The sequence below is a fragment of the Strix aluco genome, chromosome 4, assembly GCF_031877795.1.
Source record: "Strix aluco isolate bStrAlu1 chromosome 4, bStrAlu1.hap1, whole genome shotgun sequence".
In the NCBI taxonomy this organism is placed as follows: Eukaryota; Metazoa; Chordata; class Aves; order Strigiformes; family Strigidae; genus Strix; species Strix aluco.
Window position 1 is genome coordinate 1,790,022 of NC_133934.1, and position 18,804 is coordinate 1,808,825.

Sequence of the window (18,804 nt, forward strand, 5' to 3'; positions counted from 1 at the left end):
CCCCCTCTTTTACTGCTGCGGGGAGTTACTCGCTCCCAGGGCAAAATACGGGGCCTGATTCTGTGCTGCCCATAGGACAGAAGCCCATGAAATTGTCCACAGGACAGATGCCACCTCCCTGCAGCCTCTCCAAACCCCACCCGGAGCGAATGGGGTGGCCTCGCTTCCTCCGGAGCGTACATTCATCTCATCTAGTGCATTAGAGGAATTCTACTGGGTCAAATCCAGCGGCCCCTTTCCCTGGTGTAAATCCAGAATAGCTCCATGAGTGTAACTGGACCCACTCTGCATTTCCACCAGTGTCAGGGACCGGGAGTTGGCCCATCAACAGCAGCTACGGAGAGCCCAGAGATGGCCTCTCCTCCCCTGCACGCTGGTGTGTAAATCCACAAAATTGATTTGTGTTGTGCAATTATTTCTGATTTACACCAGCGTGGGGGACAGAATCAGTCTTCCTGAGCTGGCCTGACCGTTGCATGATTCCAGTTCCTACTGGTCTGACTCCAGTGGGGAGCGACAGCAGCCAATTGTGAAGAAGCACACGGCGGGGCTCAGGCCTCCTGATTTCAGGCATTGCAATAAATCCTTTGAATACATTCTGCGTCAGTGGCGATTTGGTTTCCCTGCTCCCCCCACCCACCCCAAAACCCTCAACAAATTGGCACTTGAAGGATGACAGCCTGCACGTTCGGTTGTGGCCATCACCACCACCACGGCTCCATCCCTACAACAATCCCAGAGGTGGATCTCGCTATTGGCGTCGTCTTCTGCTGGTGACTATGTTCAAAATCTGCATTAACTCCTCTGGTCCTCAGGGAGTCACTTGGGGTTTACTCTTGGGTACAAGATACCAGAAAGCCAAATTACGGCCCCAAATCCATGTGAGAGCAGGATCCGGTGCAGTGCTGGGGGGATTTGCCCCACCTCACTTTAAGCACCCCAAAGTGGAGCAGTTGAAGAGGCAGCCAGCCAGCCATCTCCAGAGGGAACTGCCCCACTCTGAGGCTGCAGTCTCATGAAGCCATCAGCTCAGCACGGCTGCCAGGCGAAGCTGTCCTGCCCACTGGTTTCTGCTTTGGGTCCTCCTCTGCACCAGCACAAGGCTTTGGGCAGCATTGGGTTTGCTGGCTGAAAGTGTTGGGAAAAATAGAGAAGAGAAGAGGAATAAGAATAAGAATAAGAATAAGAATAAGAATAAGAATAAGAATAAGAATAAGAATAAGAGTAAGAATAAGAATAAGAATAAGAATAAGAATAAGAATAAGAATAAGAATAAGAATAAGAATAAGAATAAGAATAAGAATAAGAATAAGAATAAGAATAAGAATAAGAATAAGAATAAGGATAAGAGGAAGAAGAAGAAGAAGAAGAAGAAGAAGAAGAAGAAGAAGAAGAAGAGGAAGAAGAAAAGAGAAGAGAAGAGAAGAGAAGAGAAGAGAAGAGAAGAGAAGAGAAGAGAAGAGAAGAGAAGAGAAGAGAAGAGAAGAGAAGAGAAGAGAAGAGAAGAGAAGAGAAGAGAAGAGAAGAGAAGAGAAGAGAAGAGAAGAGAAGAGAAGAGAAGAGAAGAGAAGAGAAGAGAAGAGAAGAGAAGAGTTGAGTTCCAGTTGGTAGGGACCTACAATGATCATCTAGTCCAACTGCCTGACCACTTAGGGGCTGATCAAAAGTTAAAGCATATTCTGTCCTTAGACAACTAGCTTAGCAAAGCGTGGCTTAGACAGTTAGCTTAGATTAACAACCTTATTTTTAGAGGGTCTATGTTAGGTGGGACAAAGCCCATCCTTCATGTCTGCACAAAGGAAAAGAGCAGATCGATCGTATTTTTGCTAGAAGATCCCTTCCAACCCAAGGTATGGGTGTGTTGGCTTTCCAGTATCTTGAACCCTGGGTGAAAGCCCTCACAGATACGCCTGGCTGTAGGCTCCCGTGACACAGAGTCTTGCAAGATGCCACCAGGACCGTCTGCAGAAGGAGGAGGGAGGGATGGAGGGCGCACAGGCTATGCCCTTCGCTGCGCTAACGGAGCGTTGCACGTCGAACCATGAACGGCTGCTTTTGCACATGATCCCTGGGGCAGGATCGGCATGAAATCAATACAGGACACTTAGCAAACACCCTATCAAGCGCTTCACGTTCATGCACCCGTTGATCTCTACGGAATTATTTTTGTGCAGCATCAGTGTGAAGGTTTAATTCACATCGAAAACAAAATTTGCTCGGTGAAGCCTACTTTCATGTAGTTAGGTTATAACCACGTAAACACGCTGTTAAACATCCCTCCATGCAGTGCTATTAAGTTCTGAGATTCTTCTTTAGCTAGTTCTCTAAAGTGTTTGAATATGATTCTTTTGTTGCTGCTCCTGTTGCTAATTTAAAACTTTTAATATTAATCTTTTTGACTGGTGTGAGGTGTCAGTTCTTTGCAAGTGTTAATTTGCTCCCAGTTCGCCGGGAGCAGTAATATGTTACTATCGCTGAGCTCTATTATTTGTTTTCTCTTGTTGTTTTCTTTTTCCCAGTCGGGATCTCAAGTTTCCCCCTTTCCCTCCCCAAATCTTCCGGGCTGAGATGGTCCGCTTCCACTTACAATCCTTTATTGTAGACTACAGTCTTACTGGTAGTGGCCATTGCGATTTCTGGCTCCAGCCGAGATGTCTCAATCTGTGAAATCAAAGAGGAGGCAAGATCAGAATCGGTATCACGTTGTTGTGTTGCAGCAGGAGCTCGGTAGATCAATAAATTAATGTGGAGAAGTAGAATTTGCAAATAATACTATGGCAATCATGCCTTTTCTGTGTCATTTTAACCTGCTTTACTCTGCTCAAGTCTCAAAACAACCCTGTTTGGATTGACTTGTATTACATGAAATGATGCGCGCTCGCTGCCTTGCGATATTCCATGAATTACACTGTCTCTGAGAATCAAACGGATTCCACCCATAATTTTCCAGGAGACATCCCTTTCTTTTCCCACAGCCAAGGTCCCCCCGCCTGGTGCTAGAAGGAATCCAGCCCCCCGAGCTGTGGTTTTTCACCCACAGGGACACGGCAAAGCTGAGGGCTGCCTGGTGACACGAGGGGACAGCACACACCCAGGGCTCTATGTCCTCCACCCGGGATGGATCACTGCTAAAACCTACGTACCCCTTCCTCTGCCTCCATAAAATCTCCCACCCTTTCCCCATTTCTCCCTTTCGCTGGCCTCGCATGAAGCTTCCCCTCGCTCTGCAATCACCCCGAACCTTTGCGTCCCTGGGAGGGATCCGTGGTGCTCCCAGTTCCCACGGTGAGCAAAGATCCCGCTCCCAACTGGGACAGGGCACCTTGCAAGACCAGACTTTTAGAAATCCTATACATTGAATTGATGCTGTTGCTGACACAATGCTAGGAACCCACGTTAAAATCGAAATGCTTTTGAAAATGTTTAACCTAGTTAGACAAATTAGCAAAAATTTGTGCAAAACAATTTAGGTATTTAAAATATTCAATGTTTTTAAAAACTGGAAAAACTGTTCTTAGCTTTCAGCTGCAAAAACCCAACAAAATATAACATCAAAGCAATCTTAACATGAGGTGCAACATAACCCTTCAGCAAAGCTGTTAAACAGCTACTGAAGCATCATGGGAAATAGCACTTCATTTATTCAAATGCACATATGTCAGGTTTTTGCACCATATGTCATTCCAAGCTATTTACAGTAATAATTAAATCTTAATCAACGTTTAACCTCTGTAAAATGTTTGAAGGGATCTAATCACCCTTCAGACTGCACTAATGAAGGAGAAATATATAAACATAAAAAGAAAATGATGCATAGATAGCACACCAGAAAGAACAGTAATTGCAAAATTGTATTTCTTTTAAATATAATCAGCAAATTATGTAAAGTAAGCCAACGAGTATTTTAAGTGAAGACATCTTGGGTGTCAGAGGTGTGATCAGCTAATTTTGTACTGCTATCCATAACAGATGTAGCATATTTTCTTTTAGTGCCATTATTAGCAACTTCACCATTTCTTTCTGTGCTGAAACACAAAGTGAAGCATTGTGCCGGGGAGAGTACCCAGCAAAGGTGCAGGAGAGGCGATTCTCACGTACACCGGCACTGACGGGATCCATTTTGAGGGAGGATTAACTCCGATCTGCCTGGCTCTGACGCAGCTTTTCTTCCTATTGTTTTCTTATTTTTCTTCCTGAGACAGAAAGAAAAGATCTGAGGCATTGGGGCTGGGTGGTTTCACCCACTGGTATGAAGATATCAAGGTGGGAAGTGCTTTAAAATGACCCGGGATTGGAGGGGCCAACCCTGACCGTCCATGCTGGTGTCGGCAGGGCAGCTCGGACAGGGCAAAGCCCAACCTACTACTGGGGAGTCTCCACTGAAAGCTAACGGAGTGCCACCACAGTCCCCTCCTCTCCCGTGGGGGCTGGAGAGGTGGGAGCTCTGAGGAAAGTCACATCTGCCTTGGCGGACCCCAAATTAGTGGTCTGAAAGCAAGACCTATGGGGAAACGTTGAGGACTTGGATGCGCTGAGTCTAGAAGAGAGAAGTTCAAGGGCAGCATGGTGGTATTTGGGCGTGCAAGAGGCTACGGCACAGAGGAAAGGAGTAATGTTTTGTTCACGCTCTCTTGGGACACAATTCAAAAAGCATTGAGTAAGATCCAAGCTGAACAGCAGGAAGAGTATCCTAGTGGGAAGGAGCAAAGTATTGCAACCAAATGCTTGGGGAAGGTGTGGTGTCTCTGTGGTGGGAAGTTTTCAGCACAAATGAGATGAAACCCATCTAGAATAGTTTAAGCAGAACTGAGCTTGTCTTGGTGGAAGGAGACAGATGAAATAACTGTTTGTAGGTCCTTTCAGCTTCCTTTCTATGGGTCCAGGAGGGAAACGGCCCCCTTTCCCTGCATGGCTGAGCTCTTCGTTCATGGCAAGGCTGTACACAAGGCTGTTAGATGGGACGGTGTTAGGAGAGACAGGACGGAGGTGTGAGAGTTCAGAGACAGGTTATGGTGTCTGAGCAGAAGGACAAGGCCTAATGCAAGATGGACACACGGTCAGGGACTCCTCTGAAGGTCTTGAAAGAAGACACAATTGGTCACAGGCATTGGGTTGGAGCTGTGTTATTACTGGACTCACTTAAGCCCCTTTCTGAAGCCTGGGAAGATGTGAAATAAATTTGCTGGGGGGGTGACTGGTTGAACTGGAGCAATCTCTGCAGATCCCCTTCTGGTTGATTTTAATAAAGAACATACTAAAAACTGCTTGAGATCCTCAGCTACAGGAGCCCCAAGGGGTGCGTCTGCCCCAAGGAGGCAGGTACAGGAGGGACGCGCTCCACAGCAGCACTGGCAAAGCTGTTCAGAAATGCATCAGGAGTAACTTACTCCTCTCACTGGGAAACCAAACACAGAAGAACAGGGAAAAGCATTTGGGTAGTGGGCTACAGATTAAGATACACCCTTGTTGCGTACCAGTTGAATATTTGAATCCCGCAGGGGTTTTTGTTGGAAAGTGTCATTTCACCCATTTTGGTGTAGACTGCTAGTCTAGCTGTCCAGCAGCCCAGGCCTGCTTGGCCAGCCTTCCACTGGGCACGGCATTGTGAAATGGATCTGGAGACCACAGAGATTCTTGTCAAGTTTTTCATGTCTCGGCTTCAAAGAAGACCCCCAGCAGGCTCCTTCTGGGTCATGGCCGTGCTGGGAAGCCCTCCAACAAGGAATGCCTGACACGGAGAGTGCTCTGAGGAACACGTGCAACCCTGTTGGAACTATGTTGATGGGACCTGCCCCACCCTATCTGGGGTGACTTTGTCCTTCCAAACTGAGTGCCCACCATGGGGCTGGGTTTGAATCATGTCCATCCTCTTCCTCCCAGTGAGGTGGATCTATGTGAGCTGGGGCAAAGGACGGATCCTCTTCCTGGCTCCGGGATGATAGTGCTGAGGTGCCTACCAGAAAAGTGCCTCCTGAATCTAGGAGAAGTAAGGTCCAGGAGGGACGCTACGTCACAACCACAGGGAAGCATGGTGTATAAGCACCACTCCTAGAGAGTGCTACAAGGTTGGGGGGGGAGGGGGGGAAGAGGCTTTCAGGCTGATGGCTGCATGAGCATGAGTGCAGCATCAACCACTCGCTATCCTGACATACCAGCATGGCAGACACTATCACGAGGCAGTGGGAGAAGGGGGAATTGCTTTGACCCACTCTGAGGCTACTGGAAGCTTTGCTATAGATGCAGGGAGATCCTTGCTGGGGACACGGCCAAGGTGCATCTCCAACCTCATCCAGAAATATGGCCAGCACTAGCCACAGCCCGTCGCAATGCCTGGGAGCTGGTGCGGCCTGAGGACGCTCCTCTTTCCTCTTGCAGATAGCCAAGTGCATGAAGAAAAAAGGGAAAAAACCCAAGAAATGGTGTCCCCTGACCTTAATCAAGCAACTGTTTATAAACCAGCATCACCCAGGTAATGCAGGCGGGATAACAGCGCTGGCTTTTTAGCGGTGATCCTGACCCAGTGAAATCTATCCCTCATGGGGAACAAAGCCACCGTAAAGGGAATCGCCTCTCGCGGTGCCCACCGCGCGCCAGCTCTCTTCCCCCCGTCTCTGCCTTGCAGTGGAAGCCTCTCTCCTCTCATCAGCACAGACAAGGCTAATTGGGGTGATAAAGAACTGGCTCCGAGTGCTGGCGTGGGCTGGAGGAACAAATGGTGCGGTGGTCACAGCTGGTGCTGCGGAGACGGAGAGGGAGAGGGTGTGAGGCAGGCTCCCGGCGCCCAAAGTTTCGTCAGCCCATGTTGGATGCGGGGCGGCGAGGTGGGGGGTTGTGTGTGTTTTGCATTCGCTGCTGACACGGGTGTAGCGTACATGCGCGTCCGGTGAAGCAGAAGCAGGCAGAAAGCAGATGCTTTTTGTTTGGGGTTGATACTCATTTCTATCCCAGCTCGGGAAAAGGTGTAGAAAGGAATGTGCTCCTAAGAGTGCAGGGAGAGAGATAGGTCTAGGCTCGCTGCCAGGGATCCTGTAATGATATGGAAGGCAGCTAGGGGAGACAGGAGCAGATGGATTTGGCATACAGCTCATCACTCAGCCAAAAAAAGGGAGGGGGGGGGCGAGAAGAAGGAAGAAAGCAGCCAATTTTGGTAGGGGGAGGGTCATGCGGACTGGCGGATGCTGCACCGGGAGGTGGGGGAAGGGACGATCAGGCTGGTCACTGCGTCTTCTGCTGCTGCCTTGGCAGTGCCAGCGAGGAGACTCAGTGGTGGCCCCGGTTCGGAGCCTGGGGGGGCTCTCCTGGCGCTTCCAGCAGCCCTCTGCCATCTCCTCCGGGGCCATTAGACAGCAGGGCACTGGCCCAAGGGCAGTGCCAAGCTAACCGAGCCCTAGGGAAGCTCAGTGAGGTGTAACAAGGACTATGGTTAATAAATGGCACCATGAAGCACCATGAAGGAACCACCAGCTGCTGCTTCCCTGACAGTGAGCTCTGTGCACAGCTAGATGGAGAGGTGGGACTCTGCCCTGACCTCAGCATCCTCAGTGAAAAACATAATAATTTTCCCTTGGATAGACGAGCTACTGCTCATCAGCCACGCCACAGTCACCAGGCACCTCTGCTTGTAGCCTGGTGCAACCATGGTGTGAAAGCACCTCTGTACAGGTCTACCTTCCACCTTCAACCCGCACTCACCTAACACAACTCTGCTGAGAAGCAGAATCTCATTAAATTTGGTTTAATATGCTTACTTGGGGTCAAAACCCAACTTGATTGGGTTTTTGATGGTCTTGTTCCCACGGTAAGACTGCCTAAATGTTCTTCTTTCAGGTGTTTCAGATCTTCTTTTAATTGGCAGAATGCTGATGGGGCCAAAATCACAAATCTGAACCCATGCTTAATTTTATAAGGCTTGGAAAATTGGAAAATGTATACTGAATGATTTAAAGACAGCAAGATTTTTTTTCTCCTCTGTTCAGGTAAATTCTTTCCAAAGCTTTTCCCAGACATCAGAAATTAAAGTGCTCTCCATGGATCCACTCACTAAGGAATGAGATGAGGAAATTGGTGCGTGCTAAGGAGTGTCTCTTGGAGCTACAGCCAACCGAAGGTGATCTGACAGGTGAGAGAATTCCAGAAACGCCCCATCTCACCCCAAAACCTTTTGATTAAATCACAGAAGACGTTTTTCAAAAGATATCCAGCCTCTGGTTAAGGAGTCCAAGCAACAGTGGAACTACAAGACCTCTCAGTATCCCTCTTCAAAGAGCATCAGCCATCCCCGTGGTTTGCATTTTTCTAAATTCAGACCTCCAGCTTTGCATTTATCTATTTGCTGCACTGAGGAGATCTCTCCTGTCAGAAATTTTCTTCCCATGAAGGTATTCAAAGATTATTAAATCACCTTTGCTAAAAGTTATAGACAAAACTCGTGCTGCTTCTCCGCAAGGCAGATAATTGTTTGAAATACTGATGTTAAAGCTCTTTTCTGACCTCTTCCCAGTTTTTCTAGAGTTAAAAAAACTATGTACCCTCAAACTGGACACATTGGCCGAGAGATGGTCTCATGACTAACGTACATGGCAACAAATAACTTTGTAAATAACTGATTTCTGGCCAAAAAGATTTTGCAGTTTTCTGGCCCAATCACAAAGCTGGGGGAAAATGATTTTGTGATAAAACTGAATTTTGTTAGGTTTTCCTTCAAATTAATAATAAAAATTGAACTTAAGAGTTGACTGGCACAGTTCTCTTCATTTTTTGTCTCTCTCAAGTGTTTCAGAGCCCCCTCTTTTACAGAAACATTCCGTTTCCGTAAGAAAAACATTGTACCTAGTCAAAATGTTTTTCTCAGAAAATGTTATTTGACTCCATTTCCAACTTTGAGGCTGGCCAAGGTGTTAACAAAATATAACCAGACCCTGCGAAGGCACCGCCGCCGCTCGCAGCCCAGCAGCTGGGTGTCCCTCCACTGGTCCCATCGCTGGTCACAACACATCTGTATCCAGCCCCACCCGGGATGCAAGAGCCCCGCAGCTCGGTGGGAGCCCACTCACGGGTTTGACTCCACCCACCTTCCCAAAAAAGCGCTGACTTCGGGGTCAGTGAGGGGAGGGAGGGCCGGACCCCCCGAAATGCAGGGATCAAAGAGCTGCACACCTGTGGGTGCAGAGGCACTGAGCGCTTCCCCGCTGAGGGGTTGGACCCTCCTTTCTTGCCATCCCTGCTTTGATCATCTCCTTTTGTCCGACACGCTAAGGTATGCAACTGCACCAGGACTGACATTCCCCAAGAGCCTGCAACGACTGCCACGCTGCGAGGAGCAGGGCAGATGGGCTTTTCCAACCGGGGCTGCACCAAGGAAGCAGCTTTGCCAGTGGGGCAGAGCCTGCGCACGCTGCCGGCAGCACGCAGTGAAGGCTGTGCATCCTCATGGCATGTCTACGCAACTGGGGTGTGCAACGACGCAGCCCGGGGCAGAGAAGAGACCATCAGAAGATGTTCTGGGAGGGCAGCAGCTTTGGAAGAAGACACCGAGGGCTGGGAGCTGCCGCACAAGCAAATAGATTAAACCTCCCTGATGCTCTGGACTCATCTATTTAGGGAAAAGAAGAAAATTTGTCATGTACTCCTGCATCAAGACAATCACTACCATTAGACCGTGACTTATATTTCTAATGAAGGCATGGCACAGCCTCAACCAAGCAATCAGAGCCTACAACCATGGATACAACTAAAGCCTTGATGCACTACGCCAGGAGAGCAGCTACACTCAGGGAGTAAGAGGTTCCTCCCTGACACCCTTGGAAGTAAAGCAAAGCCAGCAGCAGATAAAGGCAGCTCAGGAATAAGCTGATAAGAGCAAGCTTAGGAGTGTATTTGATTTATACGACCCTTTCACTGCCTTGTAAGTGGATTCACGTGTCATTCAGCATATGAGTAAGGAACTACCAGGCAGTCCGGGTGTAATTCGCGAAGTTTCTTGTTTAACTGCAAATCTGGAAGTATTGCCATGTGCCTAGCAAGTGGGTAACCTGTTAAATCTCTGCAACGTAGTAGCTTCGTGGGGGATTTCACGTAGACGACTCTGAATTCAGAGCCCTGTTTCCAAAAAGTAAGTTTTTAGGGACATACCATTCCTCTTCAGACAGTAAACCAGGCTTACGCTGAATTACACTGAAAGAGAAATGCATTGCCTCTGACAGCACCTGTGGCCAGCACATTTACACCAAAGATGCACCTCAGTGCTGCTGCCTAACCTCTGGTTGGACATACCTACAACTAGCATTAAAAAGGAGCATTGCTTGAAATTTATTTTATCTCCATTTTGTCTCCTCGAAACAATTACAAAGAGGAAAGTTGGACTATTTGGCAGTTCTGGCTCTTGAAGGTTATCCATTTCAGAAGATTTTTCTGGTTTTTGCCATGGATGCTTTGACCACCAGCTCCTGCAGGACAGGGTAGAAAACAGAGGTTTCTCCTCAGACCAGGCTGGGAAGGGTCTGAGTGTGGCACCACGCGTACCCCGCTACAACATCCGTTAGATATAAAGTATGTCAGTGACGCTGTTAGTGCCACAAGCTATTCACACTCTATCACATCTGCCGACACCTCTGCACCGTCCCCTGAAAACGTCACTGCTTTTAGCAAAGCACGAAATGCCAAGTGTCAGCAGCACCTTGGGTGCCATCAGGTTTCTGTATTGAGACGAGCAGGAATATTCCTCATGCTCAACAGATGTTTGGATAGAGATGTGCAATTGCTTTTGAGACAGCTACAAGGCTTAAGATGTTATTGCCCTCACCATAAATGGGAACAACTGACTCTCCCCCAACTACCAGTCCCATCCTAGAAGGGGGAAAATAATCAGAGCAACCATCTCTCTAAGTAATCCAGCTGCAGCAGTGTGGATGCCAGGCTGAGACAGTGCCCAATGCTACTGCCCCAGGACACCCTGGTGCACCAGACCCACCTATAAGAGCAAAGCAAAGCTCTGCTGAGCTTAATAAACCCTGGCTGAGTTGAATAGACCCTGGCTGAGTTTGAGCAGAGCAGAGAGTTTGCAGGATATATGGGTCAGTTATGGGACAGCGACTTCCACCGCTTCATGGGTGGACACGGCAGCTTTGGGTTAACGGTTGGACTTGATGATCTTAAAGGTCTTTTCCAACCTAAATGATTCTGTGATTCTATGATTAAGGGCTGGAGTTTTTAACTTCAGCTTCAGGAGTTGCAAATTAGTGTATCGCAGCTTCTCTAAAGAAAAATAATACACCTATCAAAAAAACCCTCAACATTTTAATCAAGTGAGGAGAAGGCAAACATGGCATTTTAGGCTACTGCCCAAGTGGAGCAGAGCACAACTGCCCACGTGGCAATGAGCTCTCCTCGCCCGGCGACATGTTTGTTTCCAGTGCTCGAGACATGACTGATGGGAACAGTGTCAGCAGGTGGGATCATAATATACGACAGCAGGCACCTAAGGCTGCAAGGTAGCTTCAACTGCTCGGCGTGTCCCTGCCTGTCCTCCAACATGGCAGTTCTACACCCACGTCTCACTCCTGTGCTCCGGCCCCCGTGTTCGTTTGCTGCCCCAAACCAGTCCACCAGTAAGATATCAGCCCTAACCTTCCAGTTCCCCATGGGAACCCTTCTGGTGTCTCCAGATGACATTGAGGACAAACAGACATGGTGAGATGAATGAAAGTCACTCCTAAGAGCTGGGTTTGGTTAGCACTGGGCTCGTGCGGTTCTCAGAGCCTCTCAAGTCTTCCAGATTTATAAAGAGATTGAAAGGTCAACTCCCCGCATGACACCGTCCCTAAGTCATTGCAAAATTGTGGGTTTGAGTCTTCTGGGAAAGAAGAGAGTTGCCCAGAGCACCAGAAACCTCAAGTATTTACAAAAAAAATCCCCCAAAAACCCAAATAAAGGTTTTGAAACCATAAGGTTTCAAATACCAAAACCAAAAAAAAGTTCTTTCTGTCTGTCTTCCAGAGAAAAGAGACATTTCCAGTTCTCTCTAGCAATCCAGGAAGGCGAAGGGCTTTCCTTCCTTTCACACAGTCACTGCTATCCAGGAGGAGCCAGCCTGTGTCCCTGGTGAGCTCAGCACCTCGTTCTGCAACGCTTCACAAGGGACCAAGGAGTAAGACATGAGTAACACAAACTTACCACCCATACAGAGAAATGTAGAAGCTCAAGCATGAGACTGAGCAAAGAATCGAAGTGAAGTTGTGATGGAGGGAAGCTGAGACCATGGCATGATGTGTCCTCCATGAAGTGAAGAACCACATAAAAGGTCTTTGCAGGAGCTAAGCTGCCTTTTCTCCTTTACTCTGGAGAAGAAGATCTGCTCATGTGTAGGAGATGAGCGCTCATGAAGTAAACTCTCAGTTTGCCACACTAAATTAATTTCTAGAGAAGCACTGGAGAGGTGGATGTCTTAGGCTGGTATCACAGTGGGCACACAAATGTTCTGCCTTCAGGCCACCCAGCCTCATGGGGTAAAGGCCCTTCTTCAGGAGAGGACTTTCTCCCCAAACATTTTGTGCACCGCATTCAATCTACAGTGCGTAGGGCAAAAGAAATTTCTTCCTGGCCTCAAGGAAGAACCCTCACATTACATGATGTAGACTTTGGTGGGGAACATTCAAGCCAACTGATGGGTGGAAAAGTCATCAACCCACCTAAAATATGATCTGGAAAAGCCTCAAAATTGCAGAGTTTAGGGTCACTGCTCCTTGCTGGAATGAAAGGCATTCACAAAAAGAGTAAGAGTCACCTCTCCTCTTTTGGAAAAAAAAAAAAAAAATCCTACTTTTGAATATGGACATTATGAATGTAGCAAGTTTCCCTTCTGATGAAAATAAGCTATTGGGTGCATTCTGGTAAGAATCCCTCCAGCAGTTCTGTTGAGGAAGAGAGCATTTTTGCTGTTTGGTGAGAACACCAAACCCTGCAATTCTCTTGCTATTAAGAAGGAAGAGCGTGATGAGTATTGCAGTTTTAGGGACGCCCTTGTTGTTTTAAAGAAGCAAAGCAAGTTCGTCAGGATCCCAACCTCCACCACACTTCCTTCTCTTGAAGGACCGACGGCCTCACTAGAAACAGGCTGCTAGATCCAAATGATTTAAAAAGCAATTACAGATAATTATATATACCTGTGCTTGGGAAATGTGATTAATAAGGCATTCTCTGCAGTAAGCAAGTATGCTCACAGCAGGCAAGTCTGGACAACTGGCCGCCTTCCTTTGCTCGTATCCTGTACGTCTCACTTGGAGTAGTCTGAGCTACGGTTGCTTCAGATGAGCTAAAACTGTCACTGAGGACACAGAAAAGGACATACCCAACACTACGCAGAAAGACAGGGGTAGGCCAGGCAACAGCCGGGGAGGAGCTGGGGACAAACATGGTTGCACCAAATAAAGAGGCTGATGGCAACCAAGAAAGGGGACTGAGTTTTCAGAGTGGGCTGGCAGAAAGAGAGGAAAGGTTTTGGCTGTCAGGCCAAGAAAAAAACAGCAAAACCAAGGACCTGCAGGAGGACTGCACAGGGCAGGAGGTGATGGGGACAGCCATCTCCACAGGCTCCTGGCGAGCAGGGCAGGAATCCTTGGGGGAAGTGCTCCGCGAGGAGCTGCTCTGTTTACAGTAGGTGCTGCTGAAAGGTGTCCTGAAGAAAGACAGCAATTAACAGGCCTGGAAAAAAATGGCTTCTTTCCACAAAGTGCCTTTTAAGTATGTTTTTCGAGCCACTTTAAGGGTTAATGTTTAGCTGTTTATCCGGAGTTGTCGGATGTCAGCTCTTTCTTTTGACTCCTAATGGCTTATAGCCATCAGGAGGTGAAGACTCCTCAAAAGAGATGGTGTCAGGAATGTTTTTTTATGCCCACTAGCACCCACACACCTGCAGCAGCCTGTGCTTGCAGGATAGATAGTTTACATACTTGAACCTGTATCCCAGGGACAGAGATATAAACATGAAACCAGATCCCCTCTGACACCACTGCTGAAGCCCCTGGGCAGTACAAAGGGGTCCCTTCTCCCCACACCCACCTCGAATGACCACAAATAACAGTTCGGTTCAAGCTGTCGCTTCCCAGCAAGATCAAGCTCTGCTAGTCCAGGTTATGATTTTAGGGCCAGATCCTGTCATGTTTTCAGCCCCTTTGACTCCTGCGAACGCTGGTCGTGAAACAAAGGACCGCTCTCAGGAGCAGACTTCAAAAACCAGCTCGGTCACAAATCAAAGCCTCTCGGACAGGGAACTTGAGAACAAAGACACAGGCTCCAAATCAATCAGAGCACTGCTCACTCGTGACCTTCCCCAGACGAGAGATGTCACTGAGCCTAATAATTACACTGCGAGGTGCAAACAGGCTGAGCAGTTGTAAATCTAACCACCCCAACGTTTCCTAGGGGCTTGTAAAGAGTGATGGGGGAGCTGATACCCCTGAAGACCAGATCCTTCCTCTTCCTCTTGGAAAGAAGGACATTTGCTCCCAGAAGTGACTGAGACCTCCCAATCTCTACCCATTAGGAAGCAAGTAGGCACGGGAAATGCTTTGATTTTGAGAAAGACATGGGGAAAAAAAAACATGGAAAGGGCACAGAAATGTGCTTCGTGAAACTGGTTCCTTCTCTCCTGGTCATGTCTCAAGTAAGTGACCCCACAGCAAGAGTTGTGCCAGGACATAAATCAAAAGGGCACTGCAACGAAATAAGCTGTGAATTTGGGAAAAGGGAGGCGGCCCTGCAACGAGGCAGATGCAGCGTCTCTGAGATTCCCACCCACGGGTTTGCATCTGGAACTGCTGCATCTGGAACTGCTGCTGCATCCAGCCAGATGAGGGCAGAAGGAAATTACTGTGCCACATTTTCTCTATCCTCCTGCTACAGTCCCAGAAAAAGAACTTAAATGAGCATCACGCAGTAGCAGTGTGGGAGCTCTGTGGAGTAATGAGAATTTAGGGTTTTTCATGACCTGGGGGGAAAAACAAGGATGTCGCAGTCAGGTAGAATTTGGAACTGTGGGTCAGTTTGATTTTTATAAGCTCCCTGCAGAAACATCAACCACTGTATTGAAGCCCTCCCTGAAGCAGGAGGGAGCTTGTGGCTGTTGGTTCAGCATCTCAGGCTAAAGCACCACTGGCAGTGGAGGAGAGGACTACTAAGTCTGAACCTTCCCCACGTGTTCAGGAGTCCCTTCACCTGGGAGATGTGCTCGAGAAGGGGGTTTAAAGCATGTGAGTCTGCCTATGTCACAGAATCATCCAGGTTGGAAAAGACCCTGAAGATCATCTGTCCAACCATGAACCTCACACTGACCGTTCTCAACTCCACCAGATCCCTCAGCGCTGGCTCAACCCGACTCTTCAACCCCTCCAGGGATGGGGACTCCCCCCCTGCCCTGGGCAGCCCATTCCAACGCCCAACAACCCCTTCTGCAAAGAAATCCTTCCTAAGAGCCAGTCTGACCCTGCCCTGGCGCAGCTTGAGCCCATTCCCTCTTGGCCTGCCGCTGGTTCCTTGGCTCAAGAGACTCATCCCCCCTCTCTGCACCCTCCTTTCAGGCAGTTGTAGAGGGCCATGAGGTCTCCCCTCAGCCTCCTCTTCTCCACACTAAACCCCCCCAGTTCCCTCAGCCGCTCCCCATCACACCTGTGCTCCAGACCCTGCACCAGCTCCGTTGCCCTTCTCTGGACACGCTCGAGTCATTCAATGGCCTTTTTGGAGTGAGGGGCCCAAAACTGAACCCACTCATCGAGGGGCGGCCTCACCAGTGCCGAGCCCAGGGGTAAGATCCCTTCCCTGGCCCTGCTGGCCACACTATGGCTGATACAAGCCACGATGTCATTGGCCTTCTTGGCCACCTGGGCACACTGCTGGCTCCTGTTCAGCTGGCTGGCAATCAACACCCCCAGGTCCCTCTCTCTCTGGCCCTTGCTCTGAATATGCCTGAGATCCCCAAAAAGCTCTGCTGCCACTCTGACTTGGAAGTTTATAGTATGGAGGGTGGGTCTGACCTTCCAAGCTCTAAAGCAAATACAGCGAAAGCTTCGGGCTTCTGTCTGTGTCACACTGGAGATGATGGCAGAGAGAAACTCAGGGTGGGAGCAGGAACTGGGGCAGATCTCTGCAGCCAAGAGCAAGTCAGAGAATCACAGAATCACAGACTGGTTTCGGTTGGAAGGGACCTTAAAGATCATCTAGTTCCAACCCCCCTGCCAGGGGCAGGGACACCTTCCACTGGATAGATTGCTCCTGACAGAAGAACCTGTGTAGGAGGCCTACGACAGGTTGGGAACAGTCCATGGGCATCTACAGAGCACAGGAATAACACTGACAATTACTGCAATAGTTAATGATAAGAGCTCATCACCATCCTCTGGAGACACCCTCCCAGCTCCCGTCTCTGCAAGCTTAAGCACAACCACAAACCCAGCCAAACCATCTCTGGCCACCTAAATACTTCCAGTAATGCAGAGACTCCTCCATGCTAGCAGGCTCCTGGGCAGCAGCTTTCCTGCGTGACGCAATTAGAAGGAAACTAAAAGTTGTCGAGTGAATCTGCAGCACAGGAAACAAGCTACTGAGATTTTTCAAATTTTTTTTCCTGGTTGCTTTGACAGGAAAGGTGTTCTGCAGATGCCAGGCTGCCAAGGGGGGCAAGGGGGGAGAAAAGTGGAGGTGTGAAGGGAAAGCCAAAGGGTAGGGCCAAGGGGGAAGCAGTGTGTGAAGTCTGGCTCCTCGGGAAACACACGCCGGGTTTGCAAACCCTGCCCCAGCAGCTGGTGCAGGTGAAGGAAAACCTGAGCTAGGGGCTGAGAAGGGGGGCTAAGCCGGGAACACATCGTCTTCTCTTCTGCTTGATGCTCTCAACCAGAGAGGGCTGGTGAGAGCAGGGAAGGAAGGGAGATGTAGAGAAGCAAATGGTAGAAGTGCTCCTGTTTCAAACCAAGGGAGATCAGAACTTTGCCAAAAAATCAGCTGTTTAGCCCAGGGTCAGGTTCAAGTCTGCTGCTCATCCCTTAGCGAGCAGCCTCAGGCCAACTTTCCCTGTTCAGCAGATTGCAGTTACGGCACGGTCACCTTCTGGAGATGTACAGGGGAGGACTCCTGCTGCACTGCGTGACCAAGGTCCCACCTCTCTGCAGGAGCGGCTGAGCCCAGGGCTGAAATCAAGGCTGAGTCCTGGAGATGGGTCCCACGGTGCTTTGAACTGCTCTGGTGACTTCATGATGATTCCTGGTCAAGGTTGTGACTTGATTTGGAGCAGGGAAGGATTTGTCACAAAAAGAGCTGGTAAGAAACGCTTCGGTCTCCAGACTTCAGGTCCATGCCCAGGCTGACAGAAAGGGGAGGCTCCATCAGAAGCGTGGCAGGACAGATGTACCCTTCACTTTGCAACAGTCTCAGACACTTAAAGCAAAGAATAAAGAGATCTTTGTCTTTCCACTGCTCAGCTGAGACATGTTCCTCTCATGGTGCAGGAAGACATGACTCTCCTGTAACGCAAGATGAAGGCCGTGGTCCTCTGAATGTCAAAACTCAGCTCAGAGAAGCTGATAATCATAAATCAAATTACCCAAGAGAGGTCCCAGACTAAAATTCTCACACCACAACTCCCTGAGTACTTGCAATGGGGCAGGCAGGGCTACAACTGCCTGAAAAAGCATGTCTCGGGTTCAGGGACAACCGGTATGGCACAGCTTGCATCCATACAGCCAAACTTTTCCCACAGAGAGGGAGGTTTTATTTGTTGGGAGCAGTCCCAGGGAGCGCTACCCTCCAGCATCAGCTGGGAAGCCAAAACTGATCCAAAGAGGATGCAGACAGTTAACCAGGCTGGACACCGTGGGCCAGTGACCCAGCTTGTGCTCGGACGCTGCTCGGTTTAGAGTATAGATGTAGTTTATGATTTCCTTAGGCTATTATTTCTTATAAAAGATAGGCCAGCAACTTATATTTGAGCTTTGTGCAACCACGTCCAGTCTTTGTGTGCAGTCATGGCCATTCTGCTGTTCCCCAAATGTCACCTCCTCTCCCACCACTTTACCCTTCCAGGTGCAGGACTATGCTCTGGAAGGGGTCACTCATTTGTCCCCCAACCTCTGAGAGGAACGAGTCCATCCTCATCGAAGAACAGCAGACACAAACCTTGTTAAGCACTACCCTTCATCTGAAGGCCAAACCAGGGCTCAACACATTTCCAAGTACCATGGGTTTTCTCTCCAGCCCTGCTTGAACCACATCACAGAATCCCAGAATCACCCAGGTTGGAAAAGCCCTTGAAGATCCTCGAGTCCAACCATGAACCTCACACTGACCGTTCCCAACTCCACCAGATCCCTCAGCGCTGGGTCAACCCGACTCTTCAACCCCTCCAGGGATGGGGACTCCCCCCCTGCCCTGGGCAGCCCATTCCAACGCCCAACAACCCCTTCTGCAAAGAAATCCTTCCTAATATCTAGTCTAAACCTTCCCCGGCGCAACTTGAGGCCATTACCTCTTGTTCTATTGCTTATTACTTGGTTAAAGAGACTCATCCCCCCTCTCTGCACCCTCCTTTCAGGCAGTTGCAGAGGGCCATGAGGTCTCCCCTCAGCCTCCTCTTCTCCAGACTAAACCCCCCCAGTTCCCTCAGCCGCTCCCCATCAGACCTGTGCTCCAGACCCTGCACCAGCTCCGTTGCCCTTCTCTGGACACACTCGAGTCATTCAATGGCCTTTTTGGAGTGAGGACCCCAAAACTGAACCCACTCATCGAGGTGTGGCCTCACCAGTGCCGAGCACAGGGGTAAGA

General features: G+C 49.1%; 1 protein-coding gene across 8 annotated transcripts in view; it reads right to left on the reverse strand.

The window, feature by feature from the left end:
• Positions 1–2,160: 2,160 nt before the first annotated feature.
• The window catches only part of SFXN5 (sideroflexin 5), a 107,001-nt gene continuing 90,357 nt past the window's right edge, over positions 2,161–18,804 (reverse strand). For 7 of the 8 annotated variants that reach the window (XM_074821766.1, XM_074821763.1, XM_074821764.1 and 4 more), the window contains one exon: positions 2,161–2,661. In XM_074821766.1, coding sequence (XP_074677867.1) covers positions 2,584–2,661 — 78 coding nt within the window. In that variant the 3' untranslated portion in view covers positions 2,161–2,583. Of the gene's footprint in view, positions 2,662–10,319; positions 10,446–18,804 lie in introns of those variants that run through there. The other variant, XM_074821761.1, reaches the window with a different exon arrangement.